The sequence below is a fragment of the Cottoperca gobio genome, chromosome 3 (genome assembly GCF_900634415.1).
Source record: "Cottoperca gobio chromosome 3, fCotGob3.1, whole genome shotgun sequence".
In the NCBI taxonomy this organism is placed as follows: domain Eukaryota; kingdom Metazoa; phylum Chordata; class Actinopteri; order Perciformes; family Bovichtidae; genus Cottoperca; species Cottoperca gobio.
Window position 1 is genome coordinate 11,229,967 of NC_041357.1, and position 24,419 is coordinate 11,254,385.

The following is a 24,419-nucleotide window of genomic DNA, read 5'->3' on the forward strand; positions in this document are numbered from 1 at the left end:
CAAGGCACTTAACCCTGAGCTGCTCCAGGGGGACTGTCCCTGTACTTAGTTCCCTGTAAGTCGCTCTTGATAAGAGCGTCTGATAAATGACCTGTAATGAAATGTAATTACAAAGAACCAGTCGTTGACAATGACATCTTAAGTCTTAGGCTCCCACCAATAATGCTAAATATGGGAAAAATATGGGTTTATATAAATCTCGTTCGTACTTTTGCTTTTGGCACTTAAAGTACATTTTAATGTCAATATTTTTGGTACATCGGCTTAAGTAAAGATTTGAATGCTGAACTTTTACTTGTAACAGAGAATAATATTTATACACTGTGACATTGCTACTTTTAAAGATCTGAGTACTTCTTCCACCAATATAATTATGACTTACTACCGACTGTTCCTTGTCATTGTCCTTACTTACGGTAATTTACTCCTTTTTTCTGCACCAGCTTCCTTGACGTCTCGTTGTCTGTCCGGAGCGCGTTCCCGCCGACTACTTCCCTCTTGCGTTGCGCGCTCCCGTCTCTCTGACATTCCGCCTGCTCTCACGTGCTTTCTGTGTATAAAAGGTCCCCGTCTCTGCTCACCATGTCCACTGTGTCACCAGACAAACGACGAAAGATGGAGTCAGCGCTGAACCAGTTGAAGAAACACACTGTGGTGGTGGCAGACACCGGAGATTTTAACGGTAAGAAAACCCTTGCTTTTTATCACATGCTAATGTTAGCATGCTAACTATCTGACCAGGAAAGATGCAGCAAATGACCTCTGTGTCAAATGTTAGCGGATGTGTTTCATTTAGACTGATTGGCTAATGTTAGTTAGCTAATGGTCAAGCTAAAAGAACTCCTAGAAGGTTTTACAATGGCTTACTTGGTCCCTACTACAGCTCACAATCTGAGCCGATTACTTATTATTGTTTCCTAATTTAGCTAGGGACAGTAACTATTAGCTACTTTAGCCACACTAGCAAACTACTCCAGTTTACTAACAAGAAGTCATTGCTCATTCAATTACAAATGCAAGTATTTTGTTTGCATTAGCCTCTTGACAAACCCAGAAAATGACACATCTTTTAAACTAGCTACAACTTCCACTTATTAGTCATATGTCTGTGGTTAAAATATAGATGATGTAGTGGCAACACTAGGTTATATCCCGCTGTGTTCACTGAGTTAACGAGCAACTGGATGTAAAGTGATTTCCCTTCCTCTTTTGTCCCTTGCATGCCTTGAAAGTGTTGCACAATGGGCCAAAATGAGGACATGTGTGTAGTAATACAAATCCATAGTGACGCAAAACAGAAAGTTCCTCATTCAGAGCTTGCAGACTCAGGATGACATGACAAAACCGGTTTGTGACAGCCATGCGTGACTGATAATGTTACACTCATTGGTGCAGGAGTGGAGGCTGCATAGACTTGTTTTACTATGCAACATTGCACTTAATTTACTGTAATTTTGACAAAATGATTCAATTTCATGCATACAGGTGATGGATACAATAACAACCATTTGTGTTATTGTATCCATCATGTATTGCAGTCCAATAATGCTGGGATTATAATTGTATAGATTTAAAAGCCATTAATCAAAACGTTTTATTTGTCCGATTAAATGACAATGAAAATAATTGTTTGTTGCAACTCCAATACAACACTGCACAGCAGGGTTATTACAACTTGCTAGTAAGTGACAAATACTTCTTTACATAACAATGACCTGCAACAGTCCTGGTCTGTCCAATCCAACAATTTAATCAAATCATCCCTGAAACCTTGAGTGCCTAACCAGCACTTTCATTAAAGAACAAGTTTCTTATGCTGATAAGAAGTGTCGTTACTCAAGATTTATATAGCCATTTATGAAACCAGATTTCTCAGGTTTCACTGGATGCAAGTTTAGTCATGTTAAAGTCAAGAAGCAACTTGGTCAAACATGGTGTAACAGGTAAAAATGTTCTCAGGAATAGCTTGAAAGTAAATGGAGGAGGCACTTGTGAAATGTTGCATAAGGCGACTTGGTAACTAACAAACCTGCACCTTGTATTGATGCTTTAAAGAAGACATGCATTAAGATGAAGTTCCTTGTGAGCTTGATAATTGTTGACCACTGCTTTGGGCTGATGACTGACGTGTGGATTTTTGTTCAGTTATTTGGCGTATGAAGTTTGATTTTATTTGGTGATTTTTATGTCTCTGCACCACCATGTTCACAGAACAATTTCTATAGAAAGCTGTTTGCATTTAAATTTTTAAAAAAGCACATTCCTCAATGGGAAAATAATTAATTTGTGTGTTTCTATTTATATTGTGGCTAATAAGATGTTTCCCCATATGCTTTACACATCCCACTGGACGTTGCCTGATGCACCAACTAACTACTAAATTGTACGATTGCTGTACTTGAACCATAAGCCGATTTTTATTTATTTTTTTATTCGCAGCAATTGTGCTGTAATGTAAATGCAGTTAGTGCACATTCATGTTAAATTAATAAATTAGGCCTACAAAAAAAACGAAATCGGCATTCTCGACTTAAAAATGTTAAGCTAGGTTAGGTGTCAACTTGCACAGAAAAGTCTGGACTAGTGTTATAATATTTACAGTCTTATTTGTGTTTTTAAGATTTCTATTATAACTTAATTCTACTTGCACAGACAATGACGTGTATTGTCAGAGGAAATATATTTGGGATGGCTATTAAAGGGAAAAAAAAAAACTTGACACAACCACTTTGCCTGCATGAAAAGGCCGCTCGTGCATATCAAATTAAAATCTGAAGTTCAGTCCTGTGAACTGCAACAGGATGTTAGAGTAGAGCTCTTCAGATTATGGAATGCATTAGCACAGTCCTTGTGATTGTTTTGCTGTAAATCCCAAAGGATATTCAACTCTTAAGTTATTTAAGTATCATTTTTCACATAATTATAATATTTTTGAGCTAAGATTTTTTAGCATTAGCTTGTTTTTGGTGTTTTCATGTTTCCATAAGTTTTATGGATGCTTATGTTGCAGTATCAGCAGTTGGGACTTGCCAAGCATGGGAGTCTAGGAACATTCCCAGCAGCATATAATGAAATTTGGTCATGAACAAAATGCTATTAAATCATTAATCCTAGCCGCACTCAAGCCTTCTGAAGGTGGCGTTAAACTGTTTTTATATCAACAGAAGAAACCCTGATGGCCGTCTTCTGACTCTGAATAGGTTGTTTTAGAGGACGGTGCAGCAATATCTCTATGCAGTAGATGGTGCAATTTTCTATCTGAAAGCAGCACTATGTTGTAAATTCAACGGGTTCCTTATTTTTTTCTTCAATTATCAGTATCGACATCTCTTGGGAAGTTTCGGATAGACGGTCAGTGATGTATTTATGAAGGCTAATAATAAAAACCAGATTTAGGAAAAGAGTGATGGATATATTTGTAGTGTTTTTAACTTTGGGCCTATATGTCTCCAGTGTTCCCCCTAGGTTTACTGCTTTGGAGGGGTGCTCACCGTGCGACGGGGGGGGGATTGCGTGCGTGGTGCGGTTCCTATTTAGTTCTCCTCTCTCCTTTCTTCCGCTCTGTAGGCGTGTGTGTGTGTGGGTCAGCTGCGAAGCCCCGCCCTTCGCAAAACGAAGAGAATGCGTAAAGTAGACAGTACAAACTGAAACGTGCACATAAATTAGATCAATAGCATAAGCGTTTAGTTTAGTTAATAAAAGAGCACCTGTGAGTTGTGAATAACATTTTTTAATGATTTGAGAAAGAGAACTTGAATTTCAGACGGGGCGCTGGGCTCCGTTGGCAGGACTTTAAACTACTTTGTTCTCTCTCTCTTTCCATCCTGCAGCCATTGACGAGTACAAGCCTCAAGATGCCACTACTAACCCATCTCTTATCCTGGCTGCTGCCAAGATGCCAGCCTACCAGCACCTGGTGGATCAGGCTATTAAATATGGCATCGCTAAAGGCGGGTAAGATGTTGTGCACGAATGAGAACTAAACTCCTTCAAATGAAACCATTCGTTAGTTGTATTGCTGCTGGATTATACCAGAGGTCAAACCTGAATACAAACAGTCTTGATATAGTTGATAGTTATTTGCTGAAGAAAAGGAACATTTGATGTGGTTTTGAAGATGTTGCACAGCACATGATTCCGTTGTGCAAGGTGTTGCCACAGTTCCTTCATTTACAAAAGGCAGTTAAGTGTAATGTGTCAGTATGATGCCTTTTGTAATGGAGTGTGATTGAACATTTCAAACTGCATTTAGTTGTGGGTCTCCACACTTTGATTTTTAAGAAATATTGATTTTGTTTGTGATTTGGTTGCACCTTACTGTTTGAGTAACAATTCTGTTTAAATTTCACTTCAGTCAAACTCTGACCTTAAGTTCACCAGACAATGTTTGTGTCTTTGTCCAGAACTGATGAGGAGCAGGTAGCCAACACCATGGACAAGCTGTTTGTGAGTTTCGGGCTGGAGATCCTCAAGAAGGTCCCAGGCAGGGTCTCTACTGAGGTGGATGCCAGGTTTGTGCAAACATGTCGGAGCTGGACTCTGAGAAGCTTAAACTGCGTGCAGACAACTGGTATTTAGAGATGTTTGTTATGTCACTTTTGTCCACTGGGATACCGTCGCACAATATACTTAAATCGCCACTCCTTGCATTATGTTTCATGTCTTCTTGAATTAAAATCAGTCGGCAACTACCTTACTGATCAATAATTGCTAAGTTATTAGTAAATTCTTCAAAAAAATACAAAATGCGTGTTTTTCCTTGCGGGGGGGGGGGGGGGAGTCTTTTTTGTTTAAACGACTTGTATGGTATATTTTTGCAGCACCACCTGAATCATGAATTGAGTGAACGCAGTAAGTTAGACTGCATTTATAATGTGCTTTTTATCTAAAGTGCTTAACAAGTTTCCTCACAATAACGTGGTTTCTTTCACACTGAAACAAAGCTACCATATAAGACACTGGACTAACCATCGGGAGCAACAAAAGTTGCCCGTGTCTGGCTCAAGGACATGTGGACATGAGGAGCCATTACAGGACGACCTGCTGAGCCCCGCCACCCCAATAAATTATGAACAAGTCTTAAGACTTGTTTCTCAAGATGGAGTGTGACTAAATGTTTAAATGCGTAATGGCTGTGTTGTTTCTCTTCATCCAAAAGATTATCTTTCGATAAAGAGGAAATGGTTGCCAAGGCCCTGAGGCTCATCGCGCTCTATAAAGAAGCGGGCATCGGCAAGGAGCGTGTGCTCATTAAGCTGTCATCCACATGGGAAGGAATCCAGGCTGGCAGGTGAGCATGTGATGTTAGTGATAATAAATGGTAGACGAGCATAGCTGTCTCAGTTTATTGTTCTTAGGTGTTTATGATGTTGACAGGGTTTTATAATCTTTTGGCTGTTAAGCAATTTCATCTTGACGGTGTTTGATACAGCACGATTTCTCCCAGCGTCTTGCATTGGCAGTGGGCTGAGGAAACCTCGCGCAGCACCATAATGTTTTTCTTTTAAAGAATAGAGTTTCTCTGAAGGGTCTGGAAAGAAAGTCTTCCTCATGACACTCAAACATATTCCAGGCACATTGTTGCAGGGAGACAACTTTATGACCAGATATTTATGACACTGGTGGAGTGCAAACAGTGTACTCCCGGTTGACTCTGTGTATGGATTCCACCACACTCCCTTAACCCGTGACGTGTAAACGCACACTCGTGCTGTTGGGCATTAACATGGGGGTAAAATGTGACCGATGATGGAGAGCTGACTTGGCGGTTGACTCCACAGAATTCAGGCACACGGCTCAGGGCTTGATGTTCAAATAGTTGAAATGTCTAACTTACCCGAAAGTACTTGTCTGAAATGGAAAATCTAGCAAGGCTCCAGTCCTAACTTCTTCTTTTTTTTCACCACCGTCCTGAGAAATAATTTCAGCAATCCCAAAATCAGTGTAAACTGTCAAAAATGTATTCTATAGTGGTTATTTGCATAAAAAGACACATTTCAAATTATTCGGAAGTATTCGTTTAGCTGAAAATGAATATTGGCAGTAGTAGTTTTAATGATGTATTATAAGCCGCTTACAGCTGTGTTTGTATTTTGCTGTGAAAACATTGCCTTTTTTAAAGAACTGCATTTAGTTTCTCTTGCCCTGATCCTGCCCTATAACATCTGATCAGGACATCCCACATAAAGATCACGTTTACTTTTCAGTTGCCCGATCGGGCATCTGCATGAGGATTTCCATTTGCCCGTACTTTACGTTACTGCGCCCCCTGTGGTTTAAGACTATTAGTCATATAAAGGGAAGAAAACATGATGATATCAGAGGGGCTGTGTAATGTGAAACATGCGTTTACCTGTCTACACATCTACGTCACTGTAATACCTAGATTGCAGCCTGTATCTCTGTTAATGGGACGTCCTCAATTTAATTCCACAGATTTATACGGTGCAAAGTAATGACACTGAAATGTCTCTGAACCAAGAAGCGGCTTGAGAAACCCGTATAGTCTTATATTCTGTGGCTATTGGCCATGTTTTGAGGAGCCTCTGGTTGAAATGGGAAGCAAAGGAGGAATGCATGTTCACATCTGCACATATTACTGCTCGTCCTTACGTGTTTTTTTTAAAATGTACGTTTTTGTTTTTCTTTGTACAGGGAGCTTGAGGAGAAGCACGGTGTTCACTGCAACATGACCCTGCTGTTCTCTTTTGCTCAGGCTGTGGCCTGTGCAGAAGCAAATGTAACTCTGATATCACCCTTCGTTGGGCGCATCCTCGACTGGCACAAGGAGAATACAGGCCGCAAAAGCTTCGAGTCGCATGAAGACCCAGGTGATAAAGTCTCAGTGTTATGAAACGTGCAATTATGTGAAGATGAATGAAGGTTAGAATGTATGACGTAACTTGAAGAAGAGGAAAAAAACCTTCCTAAAAACAGGTTTATACGGGCCTTGTCCTCTTCTACCTTGTTGCACAAACTTTGAGTTACTCCAATGATCTGTTTACAGTCTGCAAAGTAAAATGAGGATGTATTTTCTCTAATTATTATGTTTTCAATCGCTGCACACAGCTCTACACTGCTTCAGCTGATGCAGCGAGATCCAAAGTTGCACTACCCGAATGGAGGTCTCCCTTCGCTACCGGGTGGTGTCCTGCCGCCACTAGTCCGCTAGTTAATCGATCGTGGATGGCTTTGTTCTCTCGGACGGATAAAATAATTATAAAAAGGCATAAAAAAGAAAAGATCAGTCTCTTCCACACACAGTGAGGCATACAGCTTATTAATTAAACACTGGAATCGGTACTCTCTATCGACCGATACCCAAAGCCAACGTATTAAACTGAAAGTCATCTGGTGCATCCCTACACTTTACACCAGCTAGAAGAGTACAGACAACAAGGCAGACCAAAATCTCTCATGTAAATAACCAAAACTCTTCTAACTTGATCTCATCAAAACAAAAGTACCTCAGAAATCAAATAGTATATCTTAAGTAGCATTCTTCTCTTTGAACTTTGATCAGGCTGGATTTTACTTTGATGGACCTGCTGTCAAGTCTGGCAGCACAGATGCTGGTATGTTAAGCATTTAATGCTTTTGGGCTTAAAACTTTTCTCTTCTCCCTCCCTAGGCGTGCTGAGTGTGACCCAGATTTACAACTACTACAAGAAGTTTGGCTACAGCACTGTGGTGATGGGTGCCTCCTTCAGAAACACGGGGCAAGTCAAAGCCCTGGCGGGGTGTGATCTGCTCACCATCTCCCCTGGCCTGCTAGCAGAGCTCAGCCAGGACCACAGCATCGTTGCAGAGATGCTCAAAGTGGAGAAAGGTACCGTCTGTGATCCAAAGGCTGCCTTTCTGCAAAATATTATTATTATTATTATTATTATTATTATTATTATTATTATTATTATTATTGGACTATAAATCCAGATGATTGCTGTCTGATTTTGGAGTTTGGACATCTACAGGGTCCCTGCGAAGCCTTAAGTCTTAAATTTAGTTTTTGATATTCCGGTCTAAAAATGTCTCATTGATGGGGAGGCATTATATCTGGGTCTGTATAGATGAGCGCCCGTCTGCCTCTAGAGGCTCGGGCCTCAGCCTTGCTTTCCCTTTGTCCCTCTGTCCATGCACCGGGCGGGGATTCCCCAAGGTACGTGTGCTGCTGGAGACACTCTGGCCTCTTGTCATCTTCTAGCTTCCTCGATGGCGGCGTCCAGGGAGGTCAGGCGCTGCGTTTCAACCAACCCCCATAGTCTAGGCCTCATCCCGAAGCTTCTACTCCCCCACCACCACCTGAGCAACGTGCTCTGCTGACACTGGGGTTCACTTGGAGGAGGGGGGGGGGGGGGGGGGTTTAATGAGGGTTTGTCACGAATCCTAGTTGCACTGCGGTGGCGCCCTGTTCAAGGGAGCACATTTGTGCTGCGGCAAGCTGGACTCCGTGATACGTCTCTTAATGTTTTACAGGCGGGATGTCTCGGGGCCATCCTGAGCACTAGCAGTGGTCGAGGAAAATGTGCCGGCGTCCCTGGAATAATCTCTGCCCGGCTCAACATTATCTGTAGCTTCGGGAAATGTTATGCAATCCGGGAGTGGTCTATATCTCCCATAGCGAAAGTTAGAAAAAGAATGGTTGCATAACGTAACCTTGGTTCTTTGATAACAGAGTGAGGTGTTTCTCCATCACTTCCCTCCTTGCATAGACACGGGTCTGGACATATTTGTGGGGTCTGTCTAACCCTAACCCTTATGTGCACTGAATATTTCACTTATTCAAATTCAGCACAAACTCGATGACGGTGTATACTGTAATGGTATCTTTTCCTTTATTTTATTTTTTAAGAGGTATTAAAAGGGTCACAAGTCATTAAATTGGTACTTAACCAATGTGTGCACAACCTGATCTAGTTGTATTATAATAAATACAGATAAGGGAACAAGACCCCGCTTCTTGTTTTGCAGCCGGTGTCATTGTATCCAATGTTGCTCTGACAACTGCTTCTAAAATGTCTTGTCTCGAACATCATTCTTGCGTCAAACAGGATTAATTTTGAAGGGCTTTTAAGTTGTCATCACTAAACATCAGACTGAGGCGAGATGGAATTCAAAATGTTTCAGATGACTGGTCCTCGGCTATATGTTAAAACCATAATGACCTACAGAGGCAACAAAGTTACCATGTTTTAACATTTCCAGACCTGCGGTACATTTACACTTACTATTGTAATTGTTGTTCTTGAGGAAAGAATAAGATTGTAATATTTGTTCTGGGTAATAGAGCACCTTTTGCACATAGTTTTTTATTTCTCCTCTGAAATAATCTGATGGTGTTAATAATTTAATGATGTAGAGCTGAAAATCAGATTTTTAAAAGATGAATCGAAGCTCTGTTTTAAAATACTATTTGCAGCACGAGACAAGACTAGTTTAATTGGAAACTGGTTGAGAAACTCATAATCAACCAATAGTTTGCCCCCCTCAATTATCTCTTTAATTAATGAAAGCATTGTCATGTGGTTTCCGACCCCCAAGATTTGTTTTGGCCACGATATGTAAAACTTGGAACAATGCACTTTTTCCACTGTTTGTTTTTGCAGCCAAGGCCAGTGATCTGGAGAAGATCCACCTGGATGAGAAGGCTTTCCGCTGGCAGCACAACGAGGACCGTATGGCCATGGAGAAACTGTCTGACGGCATCCGCAAGTTCGCTGCCGACGGCATCAAGCTGGAGACCATGATCAAAGTACGTTTCTGTTTTGTTTGTCAGTATGGAAATGATTGAATTTATTCAAGGTATTTGACCAGCTTTGTTTGCTGACTCTTCGGCTCTTTTTTTTTTTTTTTCTCTTTTTTTATCACAGGAGAAAATGCTCGGTGTGAAAAATGGCCAGTAATTGACAGATTTGGTGTCTCAGGCTACATTGACAGGAAGTATAAGGAGTTAGCAGGCTGCCTTCTTTGTGTCCAACTACCTGAGAAGGTCCAAAGCACCAGAAGGCCTTCCCTCTCCTCATCTTACCAAACTCCAGGGACCTCCCTCATGAATGGACACTTTTCCTCTCTTAGACCGGGATTAACTACAGATGCTGTATAATGGTCTAATATTTACTAGAACGGGGAAAAGCTTTGTAGAACCAATGTCTTAATTTGTCTCTGAGTAATATGTGACTACTAGAAAGGACCAAGGACCACCATTTTTCTATCTACACCATTTGGACCAGGTTGAGGGCAGAACTTGATCAAGACCATTGTTCATCATTCCTCACTATATTATATTTTTCTCTTTCAATAAATAAAAATCTCTCATTACAGTTGTGTTTGGTTTGTTTAGTTGGTTTGTCTGTCTGTTGAAAATTACTCGTCTGAGTTTCATGAAACTTGGTGGAAGTGTGTAGAGTGGGCCAAGGAAGAAACATTTTGGAGCAGATTTGAATCACGGGGCTGATGCACATTATATGTTACTTATGAAACGGTATTGGTGGAAGTCTGAGCTCTCAGAGTACACGTCTGGTTGTTACACTGTTGCTGTCTTCAGTAAGTAAACTGAGTTGCAACAGGTCAGACGCACAAAAGAAACCCTGCAAGGTATTTTGAATGGCAACTACATCTATTGACGTAAGCTGGTTATTCTCCGCTTCAGAGACCACCCCTTCACGTTATTTTCGTCATGCTTTTTTTTTTTTTAGCGTCTCTGGTCGAGCCAGTTGAACTTCATTCTGTTTGTCCTTATTTAGCTGAGCTCCACCTTAACTCTCAGACCTGTTTCTTAAAACTCTTGTTTGATGCCAGACAACCTCACTATTAAGTGGGACTTTGAAGCGTTTTAAAGGAAGTGTGCCAACTGGCTTAAGGTAATTAAGGCTTTAATACATTTTTGTGTTGGTTTTGATTGATTTCCTTCTGTGTTTGCTGCGTTTCTGTTTATTGCATGGAGGTTGTGGAGATTTGAGTCGCCCAGATTTAGTAGATTCAGCAAAGACCCTGTAAGACTTGATCTGTTGTATGACTTGAAGGTTTCCGTAATGAAAAGGTTATACACAATTCCTTGGTACCAAACTGACATTTACACTAAGTATTGATGTTACTAAGACGTTCTTGTAATAATGCACGGAACTTAAAGTAAAACAAGTTTACAGTCCTACCAAACATGATAAAGCAAGACTCCAAGTCTTCTATCAAATGATTGTACTACCACAAACTTTAATAGAACAAACTGATTTTTTGTGTTTTTAGGGTGCAAATTTGAATAAACTTGTGGCACTGATGTATTCCAGTTGGCATTTTACAAAAGTTTACGTTAGTAAAATGAAATGTCTATGGATAAATAATATACAGTAAATACAATTGTTAAAATCCCAAAGTTGCACAACTAAACTTAAAACAACCAATGTTTTGTAACTGAAGGTAAATAAATTCCCTCGAACATTTTATGACTGAGGGCCATCTTCCTGAAATGTGTCTGTTCTAGTTTTGCATCTGTTTTGGAAACAAAAGTAAAACACAGGCTGTTCAGCTCTGTAAAGGCAAACCAGTTCGTATCAAAACATTGGAACATTTAAAAAGTATATCAGAGAATTTAAAGAATGAATGACTCATAATAATAATAATAATGGAGCGATGTCTCCCAGCACATTGTGAAATGCTGCAAAAGGTAAACTCAAAGTGGTAAGCTCAGAAGTAAAAAGATAAACAAATCAAGGACTTGATTGAAAAGTTAAAATCTTTGGAGAGTAAACGTAGAGTATAATGATGTCGATGTGTTAAATCTGAAGACAAAACAAACTCTAACCTATTTAAGAGCCACATCCGCTAGCTCTGACTGGGGGATCCGGCGGCGTTCCCAGGCCAGTGTGGAGATATATTCTCTCCACCAAGACCTGGCTCTTCCCCGGGTCACAGAGAACAGAATTGGCATCAACTTTCTACAATGCAGACATTTAAAATTCACAATCAGACCAAAAAACATCAATAGAGAGATTGATAGCTGGGGTTGTATTTAAGATTTAGGAAATAAACCCTCAACCGCCTCTGTGCACCACAAACATCTGGGCTTTTACTTTGACGTTTTACAAAATACTAGAAAAAACAGCTTTAAAAAAGCCTGTGAAATGGAAAGATACTTGGCCTCAAAGCCTTTTCATAATGGAGACACATAGTGGAGCAATCACCTGCTCTACAATGTGTGTTAATGTATGTTTGTACCCTCCATCTACCTCTGGGTAGTCATGAGTTACGCCAGGCTTTACGAATCAAAACGTGAAATAATTACAACATTAGATTAAAATATAGAACAACATAGTAGTTCATGTTGGCGCCAAGTATTTTTACAGTCCTGTGTTTGCGCTATCGTCCAATCATAAATGTCAACGACTTATCTCATTTAACAAGACGGCGCACTATCATTTCACTACGCAAGTTCTAATAACACTGCTCCTCAACACTCGACCGAAACCAGACCACGATCCATATGATTACATATTGTGCTCATGTTTGTGTATCTCAGACACATATTACATGTTCCATACCATGAATGCAGAGTTGGGTATGTGCATAAAAATACTTTGTTGTACCTGACAAAGAACATGTTGATGTGCAGCTTAATATACATTCACATCTATTATATCCTATAATCAGCCTGAGAATGCTTCACCTTTCTGTCTCTTTATTTCCCACATGCTCAGACTTCCTGTCTGACTGAGGATCCGACATGTTGGACAGATTCAAACTGAGCATCCTGTTGCAGGGCCTGACTCTGGTCCTGTACGGCCCGGCCTGCAAAGCCTCTTCTCTGGGCCTGACGGTCCACGTAGTGCCCCTAGACAGCAATGAAGGGAATACGGTGGGCACCTTCTCTTCCCCAAAAATTATGTTTTTAAGTGCTCTTTGGCACAATTTTGAGCACTTTTTACCCGTTTCTATATCTTACATTTCTATTATTTATTAAGGCTTTTGTGATGTCTGAAGTGACAGTTAACTAATACAAACAATTTATTTTGCTATTAAAAAGTCATTCTGATTGTTTAAAGTTATCATTTTATAACCTCAACATTATGTTATTTTCATCTAGAAATCCGTAGTTTTAAATTATGTTTTGAAACCATCCAAACTAGGAGTTTTACAGGTGTTTCTTACAATGTCCATTGTGATTTTATTTTTTCTACAAAACTAATATTCCTTATTATTACATTTTTCTTAACTGAAAACATATTAAAAGGACTTCAGATGGAGCGTCCCGGTAGCTCAACCGGTAGCACAGGCATCCCCTATACAAAGGCTGAGTCCTTGCCCACAGCGGCCACTGGTTCGAGTCCGACCTGTGGCGTTTGCTCTCTCTCTCCCCTTTCACAATCTGCACTTCTCTATCATAAAGGTATGAAAAGCCCAAAAATATAACTTAAAAAAAAGGACTTCAGATAATTATTAACAGAGGAATAAGCTCAAAACCATCGATCGAGCCTTCTGCTCCGCTGCTCCAAGACTGTGGATCTCTCCCTGAACATCTGAGGACACCACAGACTGTGGATGCTTTTAAAAACCATCTTTTAACAGACTTTGACCATCCATCTGTTGCCTTGTCTGTCTACCAAATGTTTTTAAATGTATAAATGTATTCATTGTTTTTACTCTGTAGCACTTTGAGTTTTGTTCATTCAAATGTAAAGTGCGCTTATAAATACAATTTATTATTATTATTAAAGTTTCATTTTATATACGTTTTAAAAAGAATCCCTTAATCTTACTTATTTACCACTTACTTTGAAACCAAAACCACTTATTTCTCAGTGAATATAAATATTAAGAAGCAAGTTGTCTTTGCCTTTTTAGCAGAAAAAGTGACTTAGAACAATTGATTGATTAATTTAGAGTACCATTCATTGTGAAAATGACTAATATTCATTGTAATTTATTAATTCATTCTTTATTGCCACATTAAACCCATTATACCTTATATACAAAACATATTCCTCAATAACAAAGTACAATTTAAAATCGCTTAAAATCCCATAATACTAACCCTTACTTCTTTATTTATTTCTATAAATGGATCATTTAGGCTCTTTTAAGAATCAATTTTGGAAGTCAGTATCAAAGTATAGCCAAAGTCAGTATTCTAATACCTCATTAACTACAGCAAACTGTTTTAAATAAATGCACTGAAGGAATGCACTATTGTTGTAGTGTTGTGTTTTGCATAAATGGGCCACAACTGCATTGTGTTGTGCAACCCTATGTTGCAGAATGACAATAAATGAATGACTGCTTGAGTTCTTTAGGTTAGGCTGTGCTCACTCTACAGGTTCTTAAATCTCCGCTCACAGACAGTTGTCATTATGTCTCTTTGCATCCTGCAGGTACGGGCTCATTTCAGTGCCATCGCTCCCAGTCCTTGTCCAGCCTTGTCTGGTCTGTGTGCACAAGGGGAGGACTGTCTGGTCCACACTACCTCATTACCTTTCACTGGCACCAAACCCAACTCTGGCTGGTGTGTCCGCCAGTGGCAGAAAACTGTCCCTAGTACTTACAACGCCACCATAACTTTAGGGTAGGAGACCTGCATACACTGTCTGGACCTTTTACCTAAAACATCTGAAATTCATCTTTATTTTACATTCATACATTTTCTTTATAGTACTCAATATACATAATGAGCCGCTCTGTTTTTTATCTTAAGTGTTGCTTCTTCCTGTTTCGCATATTCCATTTGATGCGATGATTTGAATCAGGCTACCTCAGGTAGTTTCAGTTACTCTAATACACACATTGTTTTTTCTTTAGGTCAAACACAGAATTGTATGTATCAATGAAAGCAGCACCAATGGTTCGGGCAAACAGCAGGACACTTAACCATCCTGCTTTTGTTGCTCTCCTTCCTCCACTAAGGTATTGCACACACGCACACACACACACACACACACACACACACACACACACACACACACACACACACACACACACACGCATACACACATGCATTTTCCAAAACTGCCTTTGCTGTAAGAAATGTAGACATTCATTCAAAGTCAAGGATATGAGAAGCTCTTACTTTTAAACAGATTTGAAAAGGTTTAAGTGATTGGCTGATTATCTCTTTGTTTCTTGGTTCAGGGCTCGTGTGAACTGCCCTCACCACTTCTATTTGTCTGTAAAAGACTTGGATGGTGACAGGGTGAGGTGTCGCTTTGCGCAGTCTGACCAGGGAGAGTGCCTCAACTGCGATCAGCACTCTTTTATAGAGCTGGATGAGGTGAGTCTAACTTTATTCATGTCATTAAAAAGTGCACATAATAACACAATGCCATTATTTTAAAAAGAAATCAATAACTGCTGCATTCTAATCAAAAGTACAAAAGTAATAAAAATCTATATACTTAAAGTAAAAAGGTACTAATTTCCGAATAATAGTTATTATGTAATTGGATTATAATTATTATATATGCTTTTATGTGTAAGCATCACTTTAATGTTTCAGCTGGTAAAGGTGGGGCTAATTTAAACAAATTAATTAACTAATTAGTTCGATCCATAATAATAATACATCTGAATTTAGGCTATACTTTATATTTGTTATTTGAATCTGCAAAGTAACTAGTAAATATAGCTGTCCAACAAATGTTGTGAAATATATAGTACAATATTTCCCTCGGAAATGTAGTGGAGTAGAAGTATGAAGTGGCATAAAATACAAATACTCAATTGAAGTACAAGTATCTCAAAACTGTACTAAAGTAAATGTGCTTAGTTACTTTCCACCACTGAATAACTGAGTTTTGACAAATATTTCACAAATCTACTAAACATCCTTGTTCCGGCCGTATAACTTAACCTGTTACTTTATTGTATAATCTATGTGACAACAATTTTAAAAAGCAAAAAAACTAAAAATCTGGAAATATATATGTACAGTATATATGTATATTATATAAACAGTGTAGGAAGTACTAAGATGATTAACTTAAGTAAAAGTATTATTACTGTAGTGTTACTTCATTGGGTTATTATTACTGATGCAACGTGTAAACAGAGATTTACTGTTGTAGTTGGTTGAGGCCAGGTTTGAACTACTGAATATACTGTCGGGCACTTTAGTCTTAAACAAATCATTATATTTTAGATGTGGGTGTTGTGAAAGTAACATTTAAAAAATCTTAACATTGTTTAGAAACAATGGCTCAGTTACTTTAAATAATCCACAGACCTCGTTGTGGACTTTGTTAATTGAAATTACTTCAGCTCTGTGAAAACGGGACATAGTTACATTCATAAACTCTTTTACTAGAAGAAATGCATGCTGACATTCACTGGAAAAGCACCAGCAGGACAGTATTTCATCTACCTGATGGCGGAGGACCTGATCCCTGTGCCCAAAATAAACCAATTCATAGACAACAAACCCCTCAGCTCTGTCCCTGTGCACCTCTCTCTCACGGGTGAGTATGGCGACAATATTGCATATACATGTCATGGACCGGGGACCGTGAATGTCATAGAAACCCAGCAAGTCGTCACATCTGTGAAGCAGGAACCACAAACATAGATATGGACACAATAAGGATAATTACGTACAGAGTGTTAAAACATACAGTACCAGTCAAAAGTACCAGTCATTCTCATTGAATGAGAAGGTGTGTCCAAACTGTAAATCAGCATGAGTAAAGAATATTTTGAGTTCAAGTTGTGTCCCATTTTAGTCCTTCCTTTTATAGTTATTCTCTGTTATAGTTTGAAGTTATAGAAACTCTCATTCTCCTTTCTTCCAGTGGAGGAGTCAACTTCCAGCTGCAGTGAGGAACCTGTGGCAACAGGTATGACCCCCAAAGAGCACTCCACGCTGGACGTCCTGCCGTACCAGGAGGTGGATTTCATTATCGACTTTACGTCACAGCTGGAGAGGTGTGTCCTGGAGGGTGTTTATTTATTTACAAATATATACGATGTAGACATGAAATGGCTTTACTCTGCAAAGTGTTAATTTATTCAGTATGTATTTGCTTATATAGAACAGGAGTTGTACCTGATTTTAAACAGATATTTAACATCTTATTTCATTAATATACATCTGAGAGTAATATTAATACTTGATATTTACATGTGATGGATTAACAATAAATGAATTAAAGTTGAATTCATAATTACTAATGAACTGTCTGCTGTAAACCATTTTCAAACCAGCTTTGTCCTGTTAGTCTGTGATTTGGGAAAAACAACTCAGAAGTTACTTCAGATACACAGCATTGTTCAAACGTCAATATTATCTTTGAAACATTTCAAAAACCTCCACTTGTTGTTTGTATTTCACAATGACACATATAATTACCATGGAGGCTTAGCAGACTTTTGGTCACCAATGTGTTGTTAGTTCCTTTCGCAAAGTGGGAGATGTCGAAGCTGACAGAAATTCCTGATATCTTCAAAATGATTACCCGGGGATAACAGTCTGGTCGATATGATGTGAACATGGCATAATACGCCGACTCTCTCATTTGTTCTCCTGATTGCATGGGAATAAATCAAATCAAGCCATAATAATGTAATTCATTACAATGATTTGTCAAAATGGCTGCTGTGAAAAGGGCCTATTGTATATGGAGAAGTGAACGAGTGAACACTTGAGTGATGTCAGAAGCAGCAGAGGTCTAATCAAGCACAATAATGAAAATCACCTGTATGGGTTTGTTGTTACAAATACAGTTATGGAATTTGAAATTAAAGGTTTATCTCTATGTTCCCAGTGTTTTAGAGGTAGCAGTGGTTGGTCCCCCTGAACTCTACAGGGTAGGTTTCAAATCAGTCGGCTCCCTGGCAACCATGACCATAGCCTGGGTCCGCTCCGAAAACAAACTGGCCCGACTTTTGCCCATCTGCTTTGCTGCGAATACCAAGAGGTAAGTTGATCAAAACCACATCCTTTTATATATATATAAATTACATATATAGTATATATATATATATATATATATATATATATATATATATACTATATATATATATATATATATATATATATATATATATAGTACATGTATTTATATATATATATATATATATATATATATATATATATATATAGTATATATATACAGTATATCATAATTATTTTCTCTATATATATATATATATATATATGTGTGCGTGCGTGTGTGCATGCGTGTGAAGACAACATAGTGTGTAGAATTTTAAAAAACCAACACAGAGATAAACAAGTTGTTATTGGATCGTCTCATGTTTCCGCAGGTTTCCACACACAAAAACCATCAGAATAATTTGGAAAATGCGATTATCACATACATGACATCTACACATAACGATTTAACATCCAGTTATACCAAGAAACTCAGTTACAGTAAAACTAGTTACTTTCACATTCAGTTGTTACGCACTCTTGTGCACATACACAGAGGTGTGCATAATGTGAAAGTATGAAAGTAACTACGAGGCATAGACACATTAAGCTAATGTAACTGTAACGTCCTCAGTATGATACTTGTCATACCCCTCCCTCTCATTCTCCTATGTTTTTCCTTCCTATATCTAAACTGTTAACTATACAAAACATGTATCTACAGCACAAGTACATTACACTATAATATTCAAACGCAAACCTGTTTTCACTACCAGAAAAAAGTCCTTATCTTGAAAAGAGCATATTTAGTGCATGACCTGGTTTACACTTCTTGTCTTTCCAGTTTGCAGTCAGAGCCCAGATGCGTGTGGCTGTACCAAGGTAAGACCTTCAGCTTCATAAGAATGCGAGATGCGCTACTGTTGCTCACAATATATCACACCTATCACACCTAACTCCATAGCAGGGATTATTAGAAAATATTATCTATTGAAACATGCCTTTCTTAAACCTTTCAGGGGAGACGAGGACACTACCTGCTGGAACAGGTTGAGAAAATATTACACCTTGTTGTACATTTTAAAAGTACTGATGATGCTTATGAATAAGAATTTTTGAATAACCAAAGAATCTGATGCTGTATGCCTGCAGAGCTGACGTGTGAGAAGAGCGAGATGAGTCTGGTGCTCCCTGTCGCCTCTCTGACTAACATCAACCTGGCCGAACTGCAACTCAACAGCCCCACCTGTCCCGTCACCTACAACAACACACACCTGATTGCACATATCTCCTTGACTGGCTGTGGCACCAAGACTGTGGTAACATGCTCCACCTTTATGTCTTTTCTTATTATCTATCTTTCTGTCATCCTGTCTTTGTCATTTTTTTTCTTAGACGTGTATATACTTACTGTATTTTTTTCTTTCTTGAAATGTACCTAAGAATTTTGAAAAGACAAAGAAAGACTTTTGTATATGCATTGCACTCTGCTTTGATTGTGGGAGATCTTATTGTTTGGGCTCTGTACTCTAGGACATTGAGTTTCATATAAAACAACGACTTTGATGTTTGGTGAAGTTCACATCCATATAAGCCCTTTTAGCCCTGAGGTAATGTGTATTAAAAGTGCAACAATTTGATGGTACATCAGATGTAGGCCTGCAACTAACAATTATTTTTATTACCAAAATAAATCTGCAGAATATGTTCCACTCTAATTGATTCATGGATCGGATGTGGATGTAAACACACTAAAATCATTGAACATTAGAAATCACTAAAGAAGAGAGAACATCCACTTGTTAATATACAACAGTATAAGACATGAAAAAATATATACTTCTAGTTACTGGATATGTTTGTCCCAAAATGTTTCATTCTGTGTAATCAATATCTTGATTTTCGCAATCTATTTATGACTATGAAATGGATCTCAGCAGTACTTTAAAAGTAGCTTAATACCCCCTGAAAATCTTGTCTACTATTCTTGAGTACTTTTGCGTGTACTCTAGGACGTTGTTGTTATTAAAGGGGCAAGAGAGCACACCTGACTGAAACAGTCTGGAATCTCTCAACCAGAATGGGCAGTAAAACCCTGCTTTTCAGTCTGGTGTTAAATCACTTGTTACATTTAAAAATACTTGACAGATTATTCAGCTGAATGTGAATACCGACTATACTCTTCTTCATCCTCTCCTTTTTTCCAGCACTCTGGTTCAGAGCTGGTTTACACCAACACCTTGCAAAGTGTGCGTCCCTACGCTAAGATCAACCGCTTGCCCTCTCTCGTCCTCCCTCTGGCCTGCCGGATCTCTGGAGTCGAGACCAAGGGGCCGCAGTACCAGGTCAGCACGCCCACAGAAAATGAGGCTTTCGGTAACGTCGCGTTTTGGATTGAACTGCACCTTCCAGGAGAGGGGCCCATGGCAAATATCACACGCATCCCGAAGCTTCGTAACCTACAGATGTCGCAAAGTCGACTGCGTCGAGAGGTAGAATCACCATCAGACAGCAACAACAACAGCACTACCACCAGCAATTCTAACACTGCGAAAAGGATCAACCAGCTGGACCTCCATGTGATGTCCAACTGCAGCATTGATCGAGCCGAGATGTTAGTGAGCAATTGTTTTGAGTCTGCGACAGAGGACTTTGCAGAGCTGCACCCCATTCTTGAGCAAGGGTAAGTGACAATCGACTTGTTTCCTGTAATAATTTGAGGTTACCTTCTTAAAAAGGACAGATACTATATGAAATAGTCTATACGAAATATTAACTCTGCTTAGCTGCAGATGTCTAGATTTGAAGCATGTCATATGAATTCCAATAGTTCTTTCAAACTTTTTCTTCCAGGTGTACTTTTTCCAACAGCACATTAGAGGTTATTATACCACAAAAATATTCCAAGATTTACCGCCTTGATTTGAGCTCAGTGGAGACCCAAAGCTCAACGGTCTGTATGATCATGCAACACACACACACACACACACACACACACACACACACACACACACACACACACACACACACACACACACACATACAATACATTTTGCAGTGTTCATGTCCTGCGAATTGTTTTAAATCTTCCAAGACAAGTTCAAGTAGAAAACTTGTTTTTTACGTACTGTACAGACTTTGTGGTGAATGGTTCTGTTTGAATCTTAGGACATTCATCTAGGCCATGCTGGTGTTGTGAAACGTTCTATAGGATGTTGTAGAGATTGACCTCTAATTAAGCCATCGGAAACAGCTGGGATGTATTTCTATAATTACACTTTTCATTATAGATTTTCAAACTGTCAGTTGGTCCACCTCTTTGGGTCTGACTGAAATATTTCAACAACTATGGGATAAATTGCCTTGAAATTTGGTACAGACATTTATGTTTCCCACAGAAGGAATTGACATCAATTGTTCCCCAAGGATGAATCCGACTGACTTTTGGCCCTCTAACTTTTCCTCTCCACCATGAGGTTGACATTTGTGGTTTAGTGTGAAATGTCTATTAGATGGATTGCCTTCAAATTTGATACAGACATTTATGTTTCCCACAGAAGGAATTGTAATAGCTTTTCTTCTTGGTCTATGATCAGGTCAAAAAATCTGTTTATTCAATATTTTGGTCATAAACCAAAATATTGAATAAACAGATTTTTTGACAATAATGCATGTAAGCGTCCTGTGATTTGGATCCAGTTCAAAATGTAATGGGTTCTTCCTCGCCCCATGCTTCACCCTTACACCAAGTTTTATGAACATCAGGCCAGTAGTTTTTCCGTAATCCTGCTGACAAAGAGAAAAATAAACCAACAAACCAATGCGAAAACATAACCTCCTTGGTTGACTAATGACATTCCCATCAGCCTCAACTGAACTGCTAGTTAATCATTAATTAGCTAATGTGAGCTATAACATGCCAAACTAAGTTAGTTAACCATGGTTAACATTATCAGCATGTTAGCTGTTTTTGTGAGCATGTTCGCATGTTCGCATGCTGATGCTAGCATTTAAATCAAAGCACCACTGCTACAGCCACACAGATCGCTAGCATGGTATTGTTTGTTGAGGATTGAACATTGTCTTGATTTACACTTCTTCACTTTCCATTTTTCTTAAGTGACTAAACATATTGTAACAATAGGCTATTGTCAACCAGTGATTCATGTGTTACAAATAGTTGAAGTGAAGTTATGATATGTTTTTGAGCTGTCTCTCCACACCGCTAACTTGCATCTATTTATTTTGTGTTTTGCAGATGTACATCAGGTGTACAGTCAATCTGTGCATCTCCATCAATCCCTCTCAGAAATGCCCTAATCTGTGTACCCACTCGAATAATAACAGAATGCTGGTTGACGGTGTGTATACCAGCACATACACCATTAGCTCAGCGGCCATTAGCCTCATGGTCGCCAATTCTGCACCAACTATTACAGTCGTCACCACTCCTGCACTAACTACGACTGGTGCAATTATCAGACCAACCCAGGTCTTCATCATCTCACATGGTAAGACGTTATCTTCTACACAAGCCTCAATGTCTGTGTTTATTTCTTATTTGACATAATTCATGAAATTAAATATCAATCCACTGACGTGTGAATTACAATGTTAATTGCAAAGTGAAATCAAGTTTGTAAAGTATAGCAAAACATTTTCCTTTATCTTTAAAGTTTTCTCTAAAGGTTGTTTTATTTTGGAGAAAAGTACTAAATAAATACATATAAAGATTTTTAATGTTATTCGCCAAATGCATAGCTGGCTAGAAGCACAAACAAACTAAACAACTGCTTTTGGCTCCAAAGAGACAACTTTTATTATTTCCGTAATTCATAATAGGCCTATGCATTCTTCTATGCTATTTTTTATTTATTTTTACAATTCAAGCATTAATTCAAGTTACATTATCTTGTCTTAAAGAAATTATCACTTTGTTAACATTTAAAGGTTCAATGTGTAAAATATGCCCAAATTTAACAACATACTTTAAACATTAAAACAATTAAGTAACATTATCAACAGAATGTGAAGAGGTAACAGTGTTGACGTTATGCATTGTGTTTCAGAGAAACTGAAATCAGCACGCTAACTAATGCCGCTCCGTTCAGTCTTGTAATACCACTAGTTCCCCGAGAGGCAATAGTGAGACGATGCAGCACCAGTCTGCCCTCAGAGGGAGAAGAAGTACAGATGCCTGACTCGGGCAGACTCAGGGCTCGTCAACATTACACCCATGATCCCTGCACATTTTGATAGTTTGTTTTGGTTTAATCCAAAGTGGTAGAAACGAGAAAACGACTCGCACCCCCGCCTTGTCTTCATCGTGGTGGGAGGCGACGGGGAGTAGAGTGTGCTGTGGCTGGGAGGCGACAGATCTTCCGTTAGCAGTGAACAGATAGAACGTTACACTGGCCGTACAGCCCCCAGTGCCACAGTAAACACACAGATAGAGTAAAAAATACACAGTAAAACTAAAACTTAGAATACAATAAATAGGACAAACTACTACAATTAAACACAAACAGGATAACATGTTGTAGTTGTTTTGATGATTGATGAGTTTAGATTGTATGGACACACACACACACACACACACACACACACACACACACACACACACACACACACACACACACACTCTAATTGTAAATGCGTAATCTCGCCTCTCTTCTCTTGCAGCTCCAGAACAGGCCTCAGCCTTGATAGCAGGAGTGATTTTGACACTATCAGCCTATTTCTTCAAAACATCTTCCTTTACTGAACATGCTGCTGAATGATGATCTGTCACAATATGTTGTATAAAGAACTTTATTGTAAGACCAATGTATTTCAGCTTGTGGCCTTCATCAGTCATTATTCCTTTCTTGCCCCTGACTTTCTGTCAGCCCTCTACTAATTTAAGCTAGTAAACATTCCTTTGCAAACAAAAACCTTGAAAGAAGCACCTGACTCCTTATACTGCACTGTCTCATGTACTTTACTCGATGTTGTTTTCAATAAAGTAAATTGTTGGGCACGTTCAAGAAATTTTTTGTCTGCATACATTATTAGAGGAAAATTACAAAAAAGCTAAAAGTGAAATCCAGTCAACATCTAACCAGACTGCGTATTGTTGAATATTCACATCTATTGTAGGCTGTACAGATGAGGCACAGCACGGAGCACATCAAAACAGGGTAGGTGGGATATCCGGGTAGTGAGAGTAAAATGCTTATTTGAGCATCGAAATTCATGTCTGGCCTTTGGGAACACGTATGTGCAATTAAACAATCGAAGCTCAAAGGTCTACTTCCTAGCTTTTTGGAGATTTCAATCACATCTCACAGTGCTTTTCAGCTATTGTGTGTCTACTCACTAAAGATGATGATAAGATTTTGTTGAAAGCTCAGAAAAGCTAGTAAGTGGAAATATGAGCATTGATCATTAGTAAGTAAGCTGCACTCGCAAAACTGCATGTAGGCCTACGGTGTACAGAAGTACTGTATGCAATTCAGAGAAAGGTTGTGGGATGTGCTTCAATAATAGACCTACTGCATGTAAATGCAAATCGAGACTTGGCATTTTCAGCGGT

The 24,419-nt window shown here is 38.9% G+C and overlaps 2 protein-coding genes across 2 annotated transcripts; both read left to right on the plus strand.

The window, feature by feature from the left end:
• Positions 1-507: 507 nt before the first annotated feature.
• On the plus strand, positions 508-10,316 carry taldo1 (transaldolase 1). The gene is made up of 8 exons (XM_029428647.1): positions 508-682; positions 3,831-3,954; positions 4,404-4,511; positions 5,159-5,290; positions 6,655-6,830; positions 7,631-7,828; positions 9,603-9,748; positions 9,867-10,316. Exons 1-8 carry the CDS (start codon positions 583-585, stop codon positions 9,897-9,899), a joined length of 1,017 nt encoding a protein of 338 aa, XP_029284507.1. The 5' UTR covers positions 508-582; the 3' UTR covers positions 9,900-10,316.
• A 2,396-nt stretch (positions 10,317-12,712) lies between these two features.
• On the plus strand, positions 12,713-23,873 carry LOC115003643 (uncharacterized). The gene is made up of 12 exons (XM_029425529.1): positions 12,713-12,844; positions 14,358-14,548; positions 15,112-15,250; positions 16,283-16,433; positions 16,764-16,896; positions 17,736-17,888; positions 18,690-18,727; positions 18,998-19,164; positions 20,053-20,528; positions 20,699-20,798; positions 22,104-22,356; positions 23,528-23,873. The coding sequence occupies exons 1-12, from the start codon at positions 12,713-12,715 to the stop codon at positions 23,623-23,625; spliced, it is 2,031 nt and encodes a 676-aa protein (XP_029281389.1). The 3' UTR covers positions 23,626-23,873.
• The last annotated feature ends 546 nt before the right edge of the window (positions 23,874-24,419 follow it).

What these genes read in the sequence shown, in the direction of transcription:
- taldo1 (XM_029428647.1), top strand. Translation starts at nt 583, where the DNA reads ATGTCCACTGTGTCACCAGACAAACGACGAAAGATGGAGTCAGCGCTG. An exon ending in TCTACTGAGGTGGATGCCAG is followed by an intron (nt 4,512 to 5,158) that starts GTTTGTGCAAAC and finishes TTCATCCAAAAG; the next exon opens with ATTATCTTTCGATAAAGAGG. An exon ending in CGAGTCGCATGAAGACCCAG is followed by an intron (nt 6,831 to 7,630) that starts GTGATAAAGTCT and finishes CTCCCTCCCTAG; the next exon opens with GCGTGCTGAGTGTGACCCAG.
- LOC115003643 (XM_029425529.1), top strand. Translation starts at nt 12,713, where the DNA reads ATGTTGGACAGATTCAAACTGAGCATCCTGTTGCAGGGCCTGACTCTG. An exon ending in CTTTTATAGAGCTGGATGAG is followed by an intron (nt 15,251 to 16,282) that starts GTGAGTCTAACT and finishes CTCTTTTACTAG; the next exon opens with AAGAAATGCATGCTGACATT. An exon ending in ATGCGTGTGGCTGTACCAAG is followed by an intron (nt 18,728 to 18,997) that starts GTAAGACCTTCA and finishes GTATGCCTGCAG; the next exon opens with AGCTGACGTGTGAGAAGAGC.